We start from the raw sequence: 21,857 nt of genomic DNA on the forward strand, positions 1-21,857 counted from the left end.
GTTGCTTTCTGTTTTGTCTTTTCCTTTCAGTTCCTGGTCTGAACTGATCCTGGACATTAGCACCTGGGGCACATTTTGCACTGCAAAGGTTTGCTGCTCTCTCTGTGTGGAGAGGTAGATACAGGTTAAGCAGGCAGACTGCGTTGTCCCACATGGCTTAAAACAGTTCCTAAGATGAAATCACTGTTTTTGAAAAGCTCAACTGTACTTATGTAAAGGCTTTGCTTGTATAAAATGTCATAAGAACCAAGTCTTATATGACATTGCCATGTAAGAAAAGAGTGGTTTCTGATGTAGATTTGACATTTTTCAGATGTTGTACCTGAGCAGACTAAAAACCAAACCAAACCAAACAAACAAACCAACGATAGCAACAAGATAAAACTTCCACAAAGAAAATCAACCCCTTCATGTACTTTACTGAGGGAAAATACAATAAATTAAAAATACCTTTGCAAGCTTGAGACTGGTGGCTGGCAACCAGTTGATATTTTTGTGGCTCAGGACAAGCAAGGGACCACAGACTGCAATTGCCTGCGTTAACATTCCACATTGTAATACATACTAATGTGGAATTGAATTTTGGTTACAAAAAAATGAGAGGGTAAGGTACAGGGTTGAGTAATTTGCCAATTTGTTACTTAATGAGTGCAGCCTGTGCTACCTTGACAGAGGGTACACATGGCTGGGCAAGCTGTTCTTATACCTGAGCACTGATGATAAGGAAACTCTGCTAAAGACCAGCTGTGAAGAAGGTTTTACTGAGGGATTGTAAAAATGTTGTGTTACCTACTTCCATACTGGATTTCTACTGTTCATTTCAGTCTCGGGGCGGTTGTTTTATAAGTTTAATTCTGTGAATAACTGAGAGTGGTGGCTCTTTGGGGGATGTATTCCTCAACAGCTAAGCGCTGAGGACATTCCCTCTGGTTAGTCTCAGCAGTCTGTTTGGGAGCATCACTTTGCTTCCTTGCAGGAATATAGGAAAGAAAATAGTTGCACAGCAGAAATGTGCCACATGTGGTGGTGTTATTTGAAAAGAGGCTTCAGGAAGATTGATTTAGAGCTTCACGCTCAAGGTGAAAGTAATTTCTCATGTAAAGTAGGGACAACTCCACAAAAGCATTGCTTTCAAAAGAATCTGCCTTCCTTCTGTGTGCCTGGATGTGCTTATGCTGCTTAATTGTCATTCAAAATTGAACTTGCCCTGTTCTTATTCTTTCACATAAGATGGTTATTAACTTAGATTATTAAAGAGACAGAGCAGTAAACAGAGTTGTGTTTAAAAGCAAGCCATCTATTTAAAAGCAAGCCATCTGCAGGCTGGCTTACAGACTATAGATCTTTCAGGAAGGCTTCATGTATTTAAAGACTATCAACACTTAGAGAAGCTTCATATGGCAAATAGCACACCTGATTTTTCAAGTATGTCAAAGAGCGTCCCAGTTTGGAGTATGCTGTGGGGCATTTACGTGCCTAAAGGTTACTTAGTCTTTACTTTCACATGAATTCATCTTTATCATTCTTCAAACTGCTAGATTTTACATTGTAGCACTTGACATTGTATCTGTGGTTGTTTATTTTTCAAAAACAAATAGATAAAATTGCCTTACTTTCAGCAACTTTTACCTTGATTTTAATTCCCCTGAAAATGCCTGGAAAATAATAATAATAAAAAACCTACATGTCTATTCTCAGAATAATTAAATTTTGAAGCCCAACCATGTCAAAGGCATGCAGCAGGACTGCCTCACAAAAAGGCTGACAGCTCTACTTAATGGCTTTGTTGTCTGTGGGAAGGTTTCTGATTGCTCGCAGTGCTTGACAGGTAGAACTGGCAGTATGCACTGCGGGTTCCATCCAGCAGCCCAAAACTTATGCAGCCCATGCTGAGTATTTGCTGGTGTGGCAAGGAGCACTCTGTATATATCCATGCATCACTGAGGTTCAGCACCTACGACTACTTGGGGCGGATCTTGCAAGAACCCTTTGCAAACACCTGAATAGGTTACTTAGTGTGCTTAAACCAAGTGGAGGTAATGCCACATAAATGTATCATGTGCGGATACTTTTCTGGTTGTTATTTAGCTCATAATTTACAGTGATGTTTCATGTTGTGCTAGTAGTAAAAAACTATGCATTTTATAAAAAATAAGTGAATTTGAACAGACTGAGACTTCAGCTCAGTGTTTGACATGCTGAGAGGCCAAGACATCAGACACATTATGAGGTTTACGCAGGGTGCTGTTTAGCACAGTGCAGTTCAGCAGTGTTTCACTATCTGTTAATAAAATCTGAAGGTTACACATTGTTTTTGTGAAGTCAGTGACAATTTACCACCACAAATTATTGAAAGTGATAATTCAGTGGAGTGATTCATCTGCAGTGTGCTCTTGTGTGCAGGGAGGGAAAGCGTAGCTCTCATGTTGTTTAGCTGCTGGCACAAAATGACTAGTAATTGTCAGAAAGCATTTATTTTTCTCTCTTTTGACATTTCCTCCAAGCAACATGTAGTATATACATTTCCTATAAATTATAAGGCTTTTTTTTTTTTTTTCCCTGTCCTTTTCCAATTCTCTGTGAGGCAACAGCAAAATATTAAGTACAGAGAAAAGCACACATAAGCATGTAGCAGGCCTATGACCCTCAAGGCCTCCGGGGAATTCCTTCTGTGAACCCAGAAGCTACAGTGTTTGAAAGGCATTCAGATTTAACTCATTCATCTGTTTTTACCAGCAGCTCTGAAGATGATTAAAGAACCTTCAAGAGTTTTGCAATAGCTCTTGAGAAGCTAAGAGCACACAAATATCAAGCCTTGAAACTGAAACAGATAGCATATCTAAACCTGAATGGTTTAAAATCTCTCTTTTAAAATTGGTGTAATTTGCAAGAGAAAAATAGAAAAGCAAAGGCAAGTGTTAATAAATTCCACAGTATTTTGTAGCATGAAATTATATAAAAAAGTGAACTCAAAAATATGTATATATTCATGCATGTGTGTATGTAAACCATACTTTTTTAAAATGAGCATGCAACTGGTACCTTCAGGAGCTGGATAACAGGGAGATGAGTCTTCACCTTAAGGTCATCATTTTAAATCAGTTCCAGATATCAGTATTCTTCATTTCTAAGGTACCAATATCATATTAGGTGATTTTAAAATATTCTTAACTATGTAGACCTCACAGGCTGAAATCTAGACAGCCAGCTGAATAGGGTTTAGTGTGAAAGAAGGGGATTTATATATACAAGTTGAGTCATTTTGTTGTTTCACTGCATGGCAGAACAGCCTCTGGAAAAGATTTTGCTGAAGACATGATAGGTCGGTATACATTAGAGCTGTACTATGAGCATACATTGTGGTTTAGCTACACCAGCCCCCACAGTAGAAATGATTCACAGATGGATTTTGTTTTGTCAAGGTGAATATCTGAGGTAGGCGTGGGACCAGAGGATTCTAAAAGAGGTTGTAGCTGCTTCCAAATACATCCATACATCTTTGCTATCAATGCCATTAAAGACCAGTGCTTCTTTCAGCAGTTTTTACTTCATAAATACAGCCTCTGCCTCTTCAAAGGCAGCATCCAGAATATAGCCTATGCTGTCCTGGAAGCCAAAGAAGCCACCCATCCGTATCAATCCTGGCAAGAGCTCTTTCCAGGCCAGTTCTGGAATAAATTTGAATACCTGTAGCAGGAACCCTTAGCTACAGCAGTATCAAGAGAACTCTCCAGAGCATATTTACCTGTTGATGGCTTCACATGTCAGGCAGCCTCTATCTACCTTGTCTGCTGCATTAGAGATGACGCTGAGTAGAAGAGATTGGCATCGTTGTTGCAAAGGTCTTAGGATACTGTCTTTTCTCGGTACTACATTTCTTTCTATGGCCTTTGGTGAGTACAGGTTACCTGGAAGGGTAACCTGTGTTGTGTTTTATGAGCAGTACAGAATTCAATATTCCTGTCTCCCACATTCTTCATACAGTCCAAAAACTTAGACTGTGAGCTCTCTGTGCAGTGATTACCACTTTACAACAGTATCAGATCTTGTAGCATGTGATGACAGGACAAAGAAGCAGTAAAGAAACCGCCACGGGACAGTAAGCCTTGAGCATTTTTCAGGGTATGGCCCTATGAAAGTAGGTGATATGCATTTTCCTGCTTGTAGTGAGTCTTTCAGGTTTCAATCTGACCAGGACTACAGCAGAAAATAACTTGGGGCTCTGTAGATCTTTTTCATCAGCAACCTGTCCAATGCTGTGGTTTAGGATGTGCCAACTGTATCCAGAAAAGTGGTAGCCTCAGGGGTTGTGGGTAGGTGCTGCTTGTCCTTCTGTGCCTTTGAATGCGGGAGAAAGAAATTCATGTTGCAAAGGCTTGGTCTAATTTTATCCCAGGATATAATACAAAAAGGTTTAAAGGCAAAGGCAATTTGGAGGATGGGATACCTTACTGTCTAGAATTTCAGTTGAAGTGTAGCCCTGGGTCCTAGATGAAATATGATTACTTTTAGAGGACTTTCCTTTTCATCTGCAGCTCTGAATATGTTGTTGCTTTTGACATCCTAGGCTACAGCTAACATTTTACCATTCCAGAAGAATTCAGTGCTATTTTTAGGCATTTGAATAATGCTTTACTACTTTACATGATGTAGAGGGAACAAAGAACAGAAAACTGAACAGTCATACTCTAGGCTTACCTCTGAGGAAGGGCCACCCTAGCGGAAGGCTTGGTGGCAGGAACTAACGTTGGGTAGACAGGGTGATCTCTGCATAAAACAGGGTCTGAAAATGTGCCCTAACTTCAAGCCAAAAATTAAAAAAAAACAAACCACAGATATAAGATGAACATACTATATTGATCTGTGATGAATCATACAGTGATTCATGAAAAACTTATAAAATAATATCCAGATCTAAATGTTTGGGAGTCAGAACATAGCCTTATTTCCTTTTTCCACATATAGCTAAGTGGTAGTTTCATGCTTTTCGAACACTTTTGCTCACCTCTTGCTGTACTAGGCTCAAATTGAAGCAAATTGCTCTTTAAAATTGAAAGTGTCAAAGGTTGTAAAATTGCCCTGTGAAGCTCCTACTGCTCACCAAGCCAGTCAGCTCATGTACTGTCTTTTGACCTTCCTTGTATGTGTTTCTGATGCTGAATCTAACACCAGTTGAACTCCGTTGGAGCTTGTACTTTCTCTGCCTAACATCTGCAAACAAAAATATGCATATTCTTCTGCATGGTGGACTGTGTCTTTTCTTCCTTGTCCTTCTTTTAATATTCCACTGTGACAGAATATCAAAACAACTTTTATTTCATTGGTGTAGTTTATGTCCATTTAAGCTGAAGTCTTCCCTAAATACAACTTGGCGTACCTTTATCTGGTTTGTATTTTTCTTTGAGTTGTGTGTGCTTTTTACTGCAGAAGCTAGCAGAAGGCAGTTGCTTAAGCCACAAAGCCATTTTCTTGTTTGTTTTCACTAACTTTTCCTTCTCTACACACTTATAACTTGTTGAAGTTCCCAAGCAGCGTTCTTAGTACCTTCAGCAGAGGGTGTAAAGGAAGTTGACCTCCCATCTGCCTGTCCTGTGCAATGCAAAGCATTCCCTCTACAAGTAAAAATTTAATCCTCCCAAGTAGCAGTGCCACCTCAGCAGGTCAGTCTCATTCCTAACATACTGTCCACTCGTTGCTGTCTGTGGTATTAGCAGAATCAAGATTGGTGGATATTAGAGATTTGCCACCTCTTATTTGGAGAAAAAATATTTTCTCGTTTTATGAGCTGTTAATAGATAGAACCTGAGATTTTCACCTAATCTCACGTCTCAGGTTGTTCTAACTGATTTATATTTGTGGGCTGCTTAGGTCCCGTAGCAGCCAAATTTCTCAGTAGCCCTCAGAAGCAGAGGCCACAAAGGGACTGTGGTCAGGGACTTCAGTTCTGCTTCTGGAATTGACAAACTCTTCAGATGTGAAAATTTCTTGCAGCACTGGTGCTGTGACAATTTGGAAAAAAGTGAGCCCTGCAGCATTTGGTAGGGTTCACCAGGCTTAGCACAAACCTGACAGAATTCAGGAGCTCAGTGGAGGTTTCCAATTATCTGTTCTTCCACTTGGACTAAAACTTGCTGCTTCATCTTAGAAAAGATTTGGGTCAGAATATGAAGAACTGGGGTAGAACCAAAGGACATTGCACCTGCTTTTCTTCAGGGTGATGGTGAGTTCAAACTTCTGTCTTCATCTTCAGTGCCACTGCAGGGTGGTCTGATGGGTATGACAGTGGTCCAGGGAGTCAAGACTATTATAATGGAAACTGCATCTGTTACGATTATTATTACTACTATCAAAACATGTTTTCTAAAAAAATGGTTAAACTGACATGTCAAGATGCCAACATATGGGGAGAATCTCAATTGCTGCACTAGGGCAAACCTGGTTTTATTTTTTTCCCCATTTTCTCTAACCCATTCAGTATTTGAAATAACTGCATCTGCAAAATTCAGAGATAAGGCTGCAGCTGGCATGTATGGAGATTTCTTTTGCTCCCACAGTGAGGTATATAATTGACAGTAATGGCTGTAAAATCTAGAGCTCAGGGGCTAGGGTTTTTTTTCAAGCCATCACTGCAAAATACACAGTTTGATCAATGGCTGAACATTTCAGACTGTTATTAATAAATGCAAAATGTTAACGATCCACTTCAAGAATAAATAATCTAATTCAGTTTATATTCCTAACTGTTGTTTAAAAAGAAAGAGAATAATGAAAACAAATTACCCTTGATTTAAATATTAATCTTATATGGTAATTGTGCCTGAATAAATATTTCACTTACAGAGAGTAGATTGTATTTTCAAACATAGGAAACTCTGCTGTGACTGAATTCAGCACCCTGCATTTATATTTTGTAAAGAAGAGCTGAAATGCTTTGAAAGCTTTCTTCTGCTCTGTCTGTTCTGTGTGTGTCACTGTGTATTACGGCATGCCTCCATGACTGATGTATGCTAACTGAAGGAAAGAAAGGACATCAAATTGGCACAGACTCTTCACTGGGGTTGCTTCAGCCAGATCAAAATGATATATATCTTCATACAGCCAGCAGCATTCACAGCACTGGGGGCTTTGTATTGTCTAGGAATGCAAAGCACAGCTAAAAATTCTCTCTGTTGTAGTTTCAGAGGGAGCTGATACTGTAAGGCTACTAACCTAATCTAGTTATAAAATGATGTGCCACTGAACTTAGCTTCCCTAAATAGGCAACTTAGAACTCCAGTCATTTAGAAAACTGCCTCATCAGCTACTGCTTTTCTTTTTCATCACGTTTCCCTTTTCCCTGGTGAACCTTGTGGAACTCCACTGCATTGCTGAAGATTGGAATTACCACCTAAACAAACAGTCCCTAGATGTGAAGAGCTTCAAAACAAACTAATGGAGGACTTAACATCTTTATGTTAAAACCTCACGAGGTGGCCAGTTTTCCAGTTACATAATGCATAGTTTAATATGATGGAGTGAAAAATTTGGCTAGAAAAGAACTCTGTTCTGGACCTCTGACTCTTCTTTTGTGCACTACTATGAGATTTGTAGCTCATGGGGACCAGGAGTGCATGGAACAGGGAGACTGACTGTTCTTCAAGGTATTCCACCCTGACAGATGCACTGAAAACAAGCCTAATCTATTAAAATAAAAGGGTGAGCATCTGGGTTTGTAGCATATCAGTGATCTAGATTTGCTTTTTACAGATCCTAGTTTAGCCCTTCTGGCCTGTTATGAAGAACAGCCAAAAGACTGAAGCCTGGTTTTCTGTGTTTGCTTCTTAGGTATGAGCACATATAGGAATTCTCAGGGAGTGTATGGTATTTTTCTGTCAGAGGGGTTAATCACTTTGTCTTTTCTCATCTCCTGGTTGCCTGCTTCCAAAAACCTTAGTAATCTGTAACCTCTATTCTTCTGTCTAGTTTTGCTCAAAGTGGTCAAATGTTACTGGAGGGAATGACAGACACACAGATTGATTGCATAATCCTTCCTTTCTTAAGGAACCAGGCTAAAATCAAAAAAGGATTGTCACAACCGTATCTTCTACTACAAAAAAAATATTTCTCAAATAATTTTACCCTATGTAATTCTAAATGTTTCCATTTATGGTGTCTGCCAGTTGCTTTTGAGACTATTCCACTGTCCTTTTGCTCTGAGTTTGCTCCATATTTCCTGTTGTTTCTAATTTTACTCTCCTGCCTACCTGCTCTAGCAATTTTCTCTCTTTGACACTTAAATCCTTGAAGTACTTGTGGAAAGTTAGCACTTTCTGTTCCTTCTGCCTTTTAAACCTCACCTACTGATTTTTTTTTTCTTCAGGAAATCACCAGCCTACCTTCTGCTCTTCTTGATGTCACTGCAAGTATTGCACATTAGGGTCCTCTGAAAATCTGGAACATTATTTCTTCAACTGTTTTTAGAAAAATGTTTCCATTTTGTTCAATCATTGTGGCTCTTATTTGTACCCCATCCTGCTGTGCAATGAAAGTAGAACCAGTCAAACAGCTTGAGTAAAGCAAAAAAGAAAATCCATGCCTAAAAATCTAGGTTATATTCACAGGCTGTAGTGGTAATTTTTGTAGTGCTATGTTCTAATTCCTCATGTCACTTGGATGCTTTTATTACTCTTAGCAGCTGCCCATTGGATTTCTCCACACATTTTCCAAGAATCATGCTGTTGGAGGTCTGAAGTATGTTGTCTATCTGAATTTTCCAGCTTGCTTTCTTGCAGGAGATGTTTTAAGTTTATATTTTGCAAGTGGCTATTTGTTCCAACTAGTACATTCTTGCAGTTTTTCTATTACACTGAAAGTAGAGTATTGTGTATATTTGAAATGGTTTGATGTTAGCCTTGCAAAGACAGAGATCATAGATTCATTTAAGACATTAAAGTCTCAAAATTTGGCTATGAAACTATAGTGCAAGAGCAGTAAAAGTATAAAACAAAGAAGAGTCAATAATTTGAGGAAGCTAATATTTAGGTGGCTTCCATGAAATGAAATCCTGCTTGTCTTGCATGACTTTTTCACCTCTGGTCTCACAGTCATCTTCATATCAAGCTGTGCTATTCATGAAAAGAAATATGATTCACAAATTTTAATAAAGGTGGAAAATTTTGCAACACCTCTGAGTGAACATTGATCTTCACTTAGTGCTTTTCACCTTTACGTGAATGATTTATGATTTGGTTGAAAATATTAATGATTGCTAGCATTACTGAAATTAAAATAGCAATAATTAGGGTCTCCCTTCCCTTGCCTCCAGTTCTATAAAATTTATACTTCTTTTTAAATAGCTAGACATACAGCTTTCCACTGTTAGTTATAAAGAATTTTAAAGTACAGTCCTGAGATCCTTACAAGTGGAAGCAATGCAATTTTTGCTGCTGCCTAGCTCCCAGAGTTGGTGGCTGTTTCCCATAGACCCTTGTAAGATCCAAGATTTGTATCTTCAAACATATTGATAAAAATGGCTTTAAAGCCCAAATGACACTAATTGGAAGATTGCCACGTAGTAATGAAGCTTATGTGGTGTAATATGTCCACCTTGGCATGAGATTCTCTCTCTTGTTAGGTTATATTTCATGAAGTATTTCACTAATTCATGCCATATCTGTTTTTCTCTCTCCTCCAATTTTCTAGTTACAAGTTTGGTCATGTTATTGGTTTTACCAAAACAACACTTTACTTTGGAAATGGCAAACGGTTGTAGTTACATTCTGACAGTGTATTGAGATGAGGTAGTGAGGACTATTGTTTCTCAACCTGACTAGTCATATCAGTGAGTATTTAAAGTCCTCTTAATTTTTTCTGCAGAAATGTAGTTCATTTGTTTACTTCTGCATCGGGGTAGGGAAGGAGTTGTTGGGCTGGAGGTCATTTGAGGACACAAAAATGTGGAAGGAATAATTTTGAATGAGAGCTATTATCAGCCATTACACGTTTCCAGAAGGTCTGCAGACCTATTTATTGTTTTGCTATGAGTGCTCGTTGTAGGAAGTGGAGCTACATTTGGCCACACTATCCATTTGAGTGTCTGGAGTGTGCTCTGATCTGGTTGTTCTGAGGAATGGCTCCTAGAAGCCTTCAGATCCAGCCAGAGTGGCTCCTCTGGCTGCTTTAACCATCAGAATAATCAGGTTCTGGAAGAGGCTTTCAGGGGAATAGAGGGATTAAGAAGCCCTAAGTACTTTTAAAATTGAGCTTGATAAATTTATCAAGAGATTATATGATGTGGTGGTTGCAGTAGCAAGGAACTATCCATATGGACCAAGATGTCTTCCTGCCCAGACCAACATATAAGTGCAGCTCTGTCTTCCTTTCTGTGCTGAAATTTTTTAAACTAGAATGAATGATTATAGCTTTCATATTCATATGCTGGTCTGCATTTGCTTTAGCAGCTCCTGGACCACTTGCATATAAAAGATTAGGACTGCTTGATAATCAATTGCTTATGGTCAGATAGGAAATATATCTGGATACACATTCACAAACTATCCTGGAAGTAGTTTGCTGATCTAAAGGTACCTTCTAGTGGATAATTCTCTTGCCCTTGCTATTTTCTTCATAACTTGCCCTTACTATTTTCTTCATTGCAATTCCTCAGAGACCATCCAAGCAGTACCAGGCCAATCTCCCCTTATACCTCACCAATCCCTCTGAGCTCAGGTGCAGCTCAACCTCAGGCTAAGAAGGGGGGAAAAGTCAGGTGTGTCAGCAGTGGATGCAATGAGACCCAAAATGATGACATTGCTTGATTTAATGGCATAGTTCATGCTAATGAGAATGAGTTCTGTGACCTTCTGAACTACCACAATTTTTAATGTCACAAGTACATCAAAAGCTATGATTTGTTTTGACAGGGCCTAGAACTCAACTGCAAACCCCTGTCATCATCCTGTCTGTATGATTTCATCATGACTATCAGATTATCTCAAGGTTTACAGAGGATAAACATCTGCTCAAATACAAAAACTATACCATATCTGGAGCAGGGAAGTGGTTCTGTGTCTTGATTGTTGCAAAGTAATTTCGTGAGTGTACCTCTCGGTACAGGTTGAAATATATTGATATTTATTGATAATATTAGCCAAGGTTGAAATATACTGATAAAGGAAAACAAATGTACATATTGCTGTAGTATGTGCAGAAATGTCTCTTTCATACTGCCTACTTTAACTTATATAATATACAAAACAGAGATGAATATTCACATATGCACGTATAATCATCGTCTGATGATAAAAATCGGTAAAGAACAAGTTTTGTCATTGAAACCTTAGAAGCTTTATAACAGGTAGGAACCTGTCTTTCTGCATGTTCATATCATTCCCCAAATAGTTATATATTTTACTAGACTTTTAATATTTAAGTTCTCAATCAGGTCTTTAGTCCATTTCCTCTACTGTATGGCTCTTTTCACGAGGGTCTCATTTTCCCTTGAAGTGCAGCACATGCTAATGGCATTGATGAAATAAATACTGCATTTTAAACAGTTTGGTTCTGCTGAAGTTTGTGAGTGCTGTGCAGCTAGCAAATGGGACTGTGAAAGTGAATGGATGAAAAACAGAAGTGGCAGGTTCCCATTTAATGCTGGTGATTGGATGCTGTTTTGCTGCAGGGCAGACAGCCTTGGAAATAGCCTGGCAGAGCATGGTGTTATTTAATTTTCAAGTTTTAGTAAATGTAGTCTCTTGATAACACCTTTCTTTGCATACACTCAGATCCATTATTTTCCATAAAGAATTTGTTCATGAAAGTGATTTTTCTTATCATTGCATATTAATAGTGTCTTTCAATTAAAGATGAACTGAATAGTTTGTGAAATTACTTCTGGTGGAAGAGAAGAGAAGCCTAACAAGCAACAAGATGACTTCTAGTTACTTGGTAATAGCCAAGTTTCAAACCTTTAAGAGCTGATGGAAGAGGATAAGACTCTATTCTTAATATACTCTGTGTATAAGGACACAGGCAGGCATAAGACCTAAGGGTACCTTCTAGTGGTACATGGGTGTTAATATGAGTGCAGATGTAAGTGCTCAGGCTATCTTGGTATTTTCATAGGGTCACAGAAAGGATTCTGAATAATATGTTCCTTTGGAAAGCCACATGTGAGGATTTAAAACATTCTAACTTAATCTAAATTTGAAATTGGCCCTGCTCTGATGAAGGCATTAGACCAGATGGTTTTCAGAGGTCCTTTCCAAGCAAGTTTATTCTATGTTACTTTATTTGGAATACAATTTATGTCAGCTCAGAGCTTTTTCAAAAAGGGGAAGGGAGGGTGGAGCAATTTTAGATATTCTTTCTTCAGTTTATGTTTTCATGTTATTGCTTAAAAATAAGAAAGAAAGATTTCCGAAGCTCTTTTTTAATATTAAGGAAGCTGGAAAGGGTTTCTTTCTCTTTTGATTCTTGACTTGAACATTTGGGTAAAGAAAAGAGTTTCTTTTTTTATTTGAAAAGAACTTTGCACTTTTGCAAGATGTTTGAATTCAGCAGAAATACTTGCTGAACAGTTCACAGCAGAGGAAGTTCCTATAGTGAGGATCCTAATCTCATTTATTGAATATATTCTGGCATATCCGAAAAAGGATCTAATTTTAAAATATATATCCAGGCCTTGAGTCTTGTGAAATGTAGTGCAGCATTCATATATAATTACATTTGTTGAACAAGTATGGACACTAACAAGAAAGGCATAAAAAGGACGTGTTATGGATCTCACCTTGGAGATATTAATGGCCTACGTACTAAGAAGAGTCACAGAGTCATTAAGGTTGGAAAAGACCTCCAAGATCATCTGGTCCAACCATACCCCTACCACCAATGTCACCCACTAAACCATGTCCCTAAGCACCACATCCAACCTCTCCTTGAACACCCCCAGGGACGGTGATTCCATCACTTCCTTGGGCAACCCATCCCAATGGGTGACTGCTCTTTCTGGGAAGTTGTTTCTCCTAATTTCCAACCTGGTAATCAGTGATAGGATGTGCGGGAATGACACAAAACTCACCAAGGGAGGTTCAGACTGGACATTAGGAAAAAAAATATTTACCATGAGGGTGGTCAAACACTGAAACAGGCTTTCTGGAGAGGTGAATGATGCCCCCTGCCTGTCAGTGCTTGAGAGCCATTTGGACAATGACTTCATCAACACACTTTAACTTGTGGTTATCACTGAAGTGGTTAGGCAGTGGGAATCAATTATCTTTGTAGATAACACTTCCGACTGAAGTGTTCTATTCTATGCTATAAATAAGGGCTTTTAGGCAGGTAAATATTTGTTGGATGAATTAGTTAAATTTTGCTGCAGGGTGGTGTACTGAGCACAGTGCTTTATGCTGTGGTTTAGTATGCTGGGTTTACTCAATAGCAAATATTTGCTGCACTCTCCCTGTAATTTCTGACTAAGAAAATACAAAGTCTCATTCCCTGCTGGCTGATTGGTGTCATGTTGATGCGGCAACTCCCTTTCAGTAAAGCTTTCTTTCATTTTCAGGAGATAGTGATATTGAAGTGACATTGTTATATGCCTGGGAAATTGTAATGTGAATGAAATATGTATGGCTTTTTAATTTTTTTTTTAATTATTTTATTTTTTTTAGGAAGACTTATTGACCTAAGTGCATAGGCCTGGGGGTCATAACTAGGAGTCAGGTTCCTGTAGCTCTTCAAGTCCTAGGCAAGCCAAGGATCTGGAATTAACATGTCGCTCCCATGTGCACTAAGGTGTTATTTCATTGAAATGAAACCAGGCCTTTATACCTGGTTTTCCTACGCCTAAAATTGCCATTATCTATCTCCTATTTGTAGTTTTTGTCAGTTCAGAAAATAATCATCACTTTCTGCAGCTGTCTTGTAGAGCGTAGTCTGATCCTTAGATGGACCCTATAGAAACTTGCCCAATTAGTCACAGTCACTTTTGGCTGTACATGTATGTCTGGTTCACTACAGCATGCTGTTTTATCACACTTAAATGTGAGTTGTGCTACAATAATCATTATTTTTATGCTGAGGACAGTAAAAAACATCTGGTAGAGAAACCTAGATTGACAATACATTTGTAGTGTTTTATTAGACTTTACTTACTGTCAGTAAAACTGTTTTCTTAGCCCTGCAATTCAATCCCACCTGCATAGTAACCGTTTTTTGTTTTTTTTTTTCTGCCGTTGTCTCATGATAGGGCTACATCAAAAGTTCTTGATGTTTACTGACTACTGTGTTAAATAATTTACTGAATGATTATTAGACTGGATGTGATAAAGTCAATGTTGATTTATCATTCCCTTAGCATAATACGGTAGGTGATCTCTGGATCTACATGTATTATGTCAAGAGAAGGTTCTGAACTGAAATGCTGTGTTGGTGGGAAACTACATTTTAAATTTATATATTAAAACATTTGCTAAGTTTTATCCACTTTTGAATGATTTGAGTTATTTGGGAAAAATGCTATCAACAGCTGGAAAATTGTATAGTGAATAATTTATTTGAAAATAGAAAAAATAAATAAATAAATAAATAAGCAAATATTTCTCAACCGACACTGCTGATGGCATGCTCCAGAGATGAATCAATTTTTTTAAAGAACTTTATTACATGATTAGCAGACTCATTTTTTGGTAATTTTTCTTGCTAGTTGTTTCACTTCATACACCTATTCCTGAAGAAAAATGACTTTTCATTCTACCCATCACTGAATTTTTAATAGTAAGATGACAATGAATAAAATTAAACTTTAATGTACTGCTGTATGTATCACCTTATCTTGATATATCAGTGATGAGTAATGATCTTTTCTGTAATACAGTGGGCTTGATTCTACAGATATTGGATTTTTAGTGTTCCCTCTCACCTTGGGAAGGTCTGAGCCCTTTGCCTTACTTCCCTGTCTAAAATAAGATTTTTTCATCCTTTCTGCAATTTGTTTAGACAGATATCAGGGACTGATGCGTTCAGTATGTGTACTAGTTTACCGCTAACATATGGTGCAGGTGTTGCACCATATTGTTTGTTATTCTGTTTGTTTATTTTGTAAACTCAAGCATTTTATCATCAACAGCAAAGGAGGGGTGGAAATCTTGCACAGTTTGCCAGACAGCTTCATATCTTCTGAATGGATTTGGCGGATCAGGCATTAGATATGTGCTCATCAGCTAAGCCAGTTCCTCAGCTAGTGAAAAGCAGCATCATGTCATTAACTTGTGATATTTAACATCAAATCTACAATATTTAATTTTTACCTTACATCTCAGTTATATGAATAAAATAGTTTACTGAAATTCTGCAATTTTATCACACATAGATGCTTGTCCAGAAAAGCCCCAAAATATTCATTGATTGCAATCTTGCTCGGAAACAAGAAGGAAAAGGCAATCAGATTCATTACAATAAAGAATGTCTCCTTGCCTGTAAGATTATTTTGTGAGCTCTTAGCTTGTATTTTTTTGTACATATGAGGCTGGTAAAAAAAAAAAAAAAAAAAGTGTTTAGTGTTTTCATCTGGCAAGACAGATGACAGCAAACTATAAAACATTTCTGCAACCCAAAAGAAAAATAGTTTCCAAAGATTGTACATCAGCAGCAGAATGCTTTTCTCAGCTTTGTCCCCCTATACCCCCTATATTGTACTGAAGAGTTCAAATCTTGCCTGAAGCAGACACGTTTGTATGCATTGTTTTAGGGCAGGCTTGCAAAGGAAAACTAAAGATAGCACATTTTGATGGCTGAAGTTGAAAACAAAACAGACAAACACACACCAAAAAAAAGATTAAAAGATAAACGTGGTTGTGAAGTTTAAAACCATCATTCATCACTGGGTGAACTGGAAGAAGTTAGCAGCATTTCCAAAGCAGTCTTATTCTGTGGTGATGAGCATTAAAGAAAAGCCCAAATGAATTAACTTATACTAACACGTGGTTCTCCCTTTTCATTCTGTGCTTTTTGTCAGTGTTGGTGTTATGGTCGCCTTGCCCGTAATCCCACATTTTGGATTTACGCATCCTAAACATGTAATTTCTAAGATGCTATCAAACATGCCACACAGAAGTAGTTTATTGCATTGCAAGTACCTGTTTATGCAGTAGCAATGTGATCTCTATCTCTCTAGCAAATGAGGAGAGAAATGCAAATGTGCCCCCCTGCCACAACAGTTTGAGTTCTAACGTAAAGGTTTCTTAAATAAATAACCATACCCTCTCCTGGAACCAGAGCTGTGGGTATTTGTGAAGAATTCAGCAAAGACTAGACAGGTAATCTTTTCCTGGTGAAAATAAACTGAAAGGTTATCAGGATCCTTTCCTGACTAGTTTAAATATTCGTGAAAAGATTGACTCAATTAAGATGAAAAATTTAACCTAAGTTTTCTTTTTTGTCTGTGCCAGCACCATCTTTCAAATTCATCTGGATTTTCTGGGTCTTCATTCTTACAAAGCACTTACACACTGCAAGCCTCCTTGCTTATTTTTCCATCTTTCTGCTTTTATCTACATTTCAGAGTTCATTTTCTAATTTTCTCTCTCATGCATCCATCTGCAACAGGTCATTTTTCTTTTTCTCTCTTTTTTCCACTCTTTTTTTCCCCTCTTCCTCTTCCTCTTCCTCTTCCTCTTCCTTTTTCTTCAATTCTTCTAGTGTATTCGTCCTTTTTTCACCACCTAAAATCTATTTAGGGGGAAGACAGCATGTTACTTTGTTGCATGTTCTCATAGAACTGCAAAACAGATGAAGTTCACTGGCTTCTGGCACTGTGAGGAATATGCTGCCATACAGGAGCATAAATGCAATTCCTGTGAGTTGTGGAGCTGGGGAGAGATTGTTAAGCAGAACACGGAGACAAATGCACTGAAGGAAAGGTTTCTTCTGTAGTGGTCCTCTGAATTCCATTTGACCTCCCTATATTTGGTTAGGAAACAAACATCTTTTGATGATAATACAGGAGAAATGATTTGTTGTTATGAAAGGGATGGGCAGAAAAGTGTGAAACTGCTCTTAGTGAAATTGTTTAAATTCTGAAGAATGTACCATAGGAAAAGCTTTTCAAAATAAAATAAAATTATATGAATGTATATATATATATATAAGAAATGAATTGGTTTGAAAAAAATAGTTTTGTTACTTTATTATGCTTTATTCTACATTTCATATCTTTTACATTATTTCCTACCACATGAGAATGAAGTTGTATTTAACACATATTGCCACTGCTGAGTCCATGCAGTGGCAAGGCAGATGACAGCAAACCATAAAACCTTTCTGCAACCCAACTGATAGAGCTGGAAATAGCTAGCATGGTGTGTTATCTGGTATGACAACATAGCATATTATTTTTACCCAAAAGTTTGTATTTATTTTGAAATAACTTCATTTCTGAAATTTTTGAGGACAGCCACCACTTTGTGGTGTATAAGTTATCTTAGTCCTCTTTTTATGGGGAAGTCATTTTCAGTTTAATTTTCTCTCCTGTAAAATGGGGATAACGGTTTTCACAAACTCCCTGAGATCTCATGGGGTCAGCTGTGTGGCTGACTGCCTTCTTTCACGCTAGAAAGTTTTTCCAGTTATCTGTGGAAATATTTATTCCTTTTCTGAGTGCTGTTGTTCCACCTCAGCCCAGCCTGTGCAGTGTTTCAGGCCACAGATTCTTCCAATATCCAGCAAGAGAGGTGCTGGAGACATGGCTATGTATGCAGAGCTAGAAAAGAATAAAAATTGCATTTTCTTTCTTTGTTCTCCCCAAGGCTCTTTCATTAACATTCCTATGATATATCTTATTTAGCATATTCATGGCTTTAGGGTTCCTTTGTCTGTTATAGTGTTGTAAAGATGGTGATAAAATTTTATATGTAGTATTACAAGAAACATTAAATGCCTGGTCATTTTAGTAGGTTCAGAACAAATCTTGTTTTGTGAGCATTATATGAAGATCAAAGCTGATACCACAGCTAGTGAAATCAGGAATGGGATACTTCAATCGACTGCCACTACCAACATTCAGTAGCTATTCTTGGATTTACGGGGTCTCTTCTTGAACTTGCCTTGAAGGGCACACCAGCCCTGAAGACTCAAAAGAGTGGCAGGTTTTCTCTTTAAAGAAACTTGACATAAAGGCTTAGGTGTTAGCAATTGGCCATGGGCCTTGATACCAGCCTGCCTGATTTAAAATGACTCCCATGCCGAAAGGGCAGAAGGGAGAAAAAAATTATGCTGGCCTTAGTCAGGGATGTGAGAAGAAACAGGTGCAGAACAGCTCTGTGGAGGAGGCAATACTCCCCTAGAGAGAGGACAGCCATTCACATTCCTAATTTGTCAGAACTGCTTGATCTTTTGCTGGACAGGAACTAAAAGGCTGTTTAAGAAACACAGTACAAACGTGCTTGTGCTGTCCTGGCTGACAGGAGGAAAGACCAGACCCTTCCAATCAAGTTTATGTTATTTTTTTCCCAGTTTGTCTTGCTTGTCTGAATTGGACTTTTAAAAGGGTCCACATGACACACAGCTCAGTGTGACTCTGAGCACAAAGAGAGTCTATTGGCACCACAATGAACTCTATTGCAGTTTAACTCTCAATTCTAAGCAGTAAATTTCAGAAATAGAAAACTCCAATGTGAAGGATTTGACTTTAAATTAGCACCAAGAACTGTTTCACTTTGACCACTCCTCAGCTCAACTTGGATTGCTATATCTGCTTTTAGGGAGAAGTTAAAAGAAAACACTTCCACTATTTTGGGGTCACTGTAGTTTAACATGTAGTGTAACATGGGAAGAGTAGTTCAAGAATATAAGGACTATGCTTCACTTCCCAATTCCCATCTTTTCTACTCCCTTTCAATTCTCCTTTGTTTTCCTATGTTCTAATATTTTTTTCTCCCTTTCCCCTAATCCCTAACATACCTGGGAAAAGACTAGGTTGGTTACCTTTCTCAAAGATCCTTTTGGCAGTTATAAGTTTTTCTGTTCTCAGCCCTGCGGTTCCCTCCTGTGCAGCAGTGGCTCATTGCTGTGACAGCACACATTGCTGGTGACATCACCAATTCTGCAGAGCTGACAACTAGTAGCAGCAGACACCAATGCAATAATATAGACAGGTACCCTGAACAGAATCTCAAAACCAAGGCTCAATATATGATGATTCAATTAGTTCTTTAAATGCTGTAGCTGTGACAGAACATACCATACAAAACAGGACTGCTGTCAGGTATTTATAGGCAATGCATTGCATTGCCCATTTCTGTTCATGCAATTAAGGTAACTGGGTTTCAGTAGTCACAGCTGCATACAGTAGCTTTCTGATCCTACCTAGGTGCTTTATTTTATTTTATTTTATTTTATTTTATTTTATTTTATTTTATTTTATTTTATTTTATTTTATTTTTATACAAGGAATATTGTATAAATGAATAACTCAATACAATGTGTTCCATTTTGGAAAGGCAGAGGCTCCCTTTAAATTTATCCAGGATCACAAGGTCTCAATATATCCATTAAAATACAAACCTTAAAGATGATCAGGTAAAATTCTTCAAGCAGTAGCTTTAGATAAAACATTGCTTTCGATAAAGCATTGGATTTAGCCAGATAACATCTCTGAGTATTTTGGGAAGAGTTCCAAAGACGGGCTGTTGTCATAACTAGCCTTCGTTACAAAATATGTCTGGTTTTAGCTCTTTTTTCCACATCAGCTAAGAAAACCTGTTGGGTTTTGGGCACTTTTTTTTTTTTTTTTTTTTTTTTTTTGTGTGTGTGTGTGTATCTTTAATCAGTTCCTGAAATGTTTTCTCTTTCTTCTAGATACACTCTCCAGCTCAAGTGGCTTGCGTCACTTCAGTATTGTGACATTCTTTCACTCCTTGAGTGTTATCCCACTGAAAGAAATTCTGTTCTTTCCTTTCCCTCCAAACCAACACTGACAATTTGTTTGGCCTTCGATGCTTCAGAAGTAAAAGCACTGTCATTCTCAGTGCCCTGTGGATTTCTGTATTGCTAAGAATCTCTGCATTCCTCAGCTTTACAGTGTATTGAGTATTTTCATGTCTCTATAAGTACCACCGGACTACGGAGCTCACCTTGCCAACATACGCAATAGAAACTTTACTGCATTGCTTTCTGTATAATAGCTGATTTTATAACAAGCTTTGGAGGAACTGCACCTTTGAGTCCCTTTCAAAATTTACCTCTTTACATTTCAGCTTTATGGTATTCACTTGTAGAAGAACTATGTAATCTTATAGGAAGAACAGCATATAAAGACAAAGTAGCATTGATAAGGTGTCAGTAACCCCAATATTGCCAGACTATACTGTCTATACTATATCTTGTAAGTCTTTGTTCTTTTCTTTTTTCTTTTTTTCTTTTTTTTTTTCCTTTTTTTTTTTTTAACTCAAGGATGGATTGTGGCAGGATTGTCCAACCATGAATAATCCAGTTTTGTAACTCTCCGCTCCCACAACAAACTAAATTAGATATTATTATTAGTTTAGAAGAGGACAAAACTGAGCTTCAGACATTCTCAAGGTAGCAACATATCCAAAAATGAAATCCAGGTTCTCTGATCCTCTGCTTCTAGCTGTCCAGGTTCATGGATCCCATTCAAGAGCTGTTCCATGCCTCCTTTTTAAAAAAGCAGACTATTTTTAATACAGTGCTTTCTTATTTCAAGGAGTGATTCCCTTTAGATTTGCTCATTTTTTGCTTAAATGGGGAGGAAATAACAATTTGCTCATTATCAAGGGAGCCTTGGAGTCAGGTTTTTTAGTCTGTGTGGATAGCTTGTTTGTAGCCTTACCCTTAGATTTACCTTGATCTGCTTCTGTTTATCCATCTGTAAAATGAAGCAATGCCATGTCCCTGAGTTTTACTGAGTCATTTGGAAAATACCCTGAGATTTTAAGACAAGTTGAAATGATTAATTCATTATTAAATCCATCATCCCACCAAATTCTCTCTGGAAGAGTCTAAATCCAATGTTTTATTAATATAAGAGCAATTATATTACTGGCTTATCAGTCATATGAATGGAACCTTTCTTTTTCTTTATTTCTTCCAGTGCGGATGGTCCATCCTCTGAAATCATGCAGATAGATTTTGAAATTGAAGATTTAACTGACCTACCTGGGACCCAGCTCATCACATGGCAAGTAGAATATCCTGGAGACACAACATCTGATCTAGGAGTCTCCAAGGTCTATGTAAGCCAGAAGGACCTGGTAGGAGTTCTCCCTTTGGCTATGGTAAGAAACTGTCAGACATTCTGCAAGTTCTTAATATTGCTGTACGACTCTAGTGTCTGATGGATGCAAGTGATCTGCTGAAAGGATGTGGAACTGTTTTAGCACCTTGAGAAACAGATTTTAACTCATGAAGTTTTGCTTCATACAGTGATTCACTGCATGAGGGCAAATTACAGCTACCGATGGAAGGTGTTGTTATGCTCTCTTTGATGTATACACTGACTTCTTGGAGCAGGAGCTGAGTTCATGGCATTCCCAGTATTCAGACCTCACTCCTGTTTCATCGAGTAGTATTGTATAGTATCAGTTAATATGTCTTACTTGAATCACAGGTAGTCTTACATTTGGTCTAGGGTTTGGGGACTTCCTGAAACATTTCTTTCTGCTTTTTAATTGTGACTACATGGTTATTTGGGAGTGAGAGGAGAAGTAATGCTCATGGCATGAATTCTGAGTAATTTTGAATTGCCTCAGAAACATAAATTATAGTACATAAATAACAGTCTATTCTACATAAATGCATTGAAATGGGCTGCTTTGCTTCACCATCAGAGTGCAAACTGCAGGGTTTGAAAAATACCTGAT

The 21,857-nt window shown here is 37.9% G+C and overlaps 1 protein-coding gene across 8 annotated transcripts in view; it reads left to right on the forward strand.

Annotated features, from left to right (window-relative positions):
• The window catches only part of TMEM132D (transmembrane protein 132D), a 327,315-nt gene that overhangs the window by 211,003 nt on the left and 94,455 nt on the right, over window positions 1-21,857 (forward strand). For all 8 annotated transcript variants that reach the window (XM_072024466.1, XM_072024470.1, XM_005018068.5 and 5 more), the window contains one exon: window positions 21,089-21,272. In XM_072024466.1, the coding sequence (XP_071880567.1) occupies window positions 21,089-21,272 (184 nt within the window). The remainder of the gene's footprint in view (window positions 1-21,088; window positions 21,273-21,857) is intronic.

Source organism: Anas platyrhynchos, chromosome 16 (genome assembly GCF_047663525.1).
Source record: "Anas platyrhynchos isolate ZD024472 breed Pekin duck chromosome 16, IASCAAS_PekinDuck_T2T, whole genome shotgun sequence".
Taxonomy (NCBI): domain Eukaryota; kingdom Metazoa; phylum Chordata; class Aves; order Anseriformes; family Anatidae; genus Anas; species Anas platyrhynchos.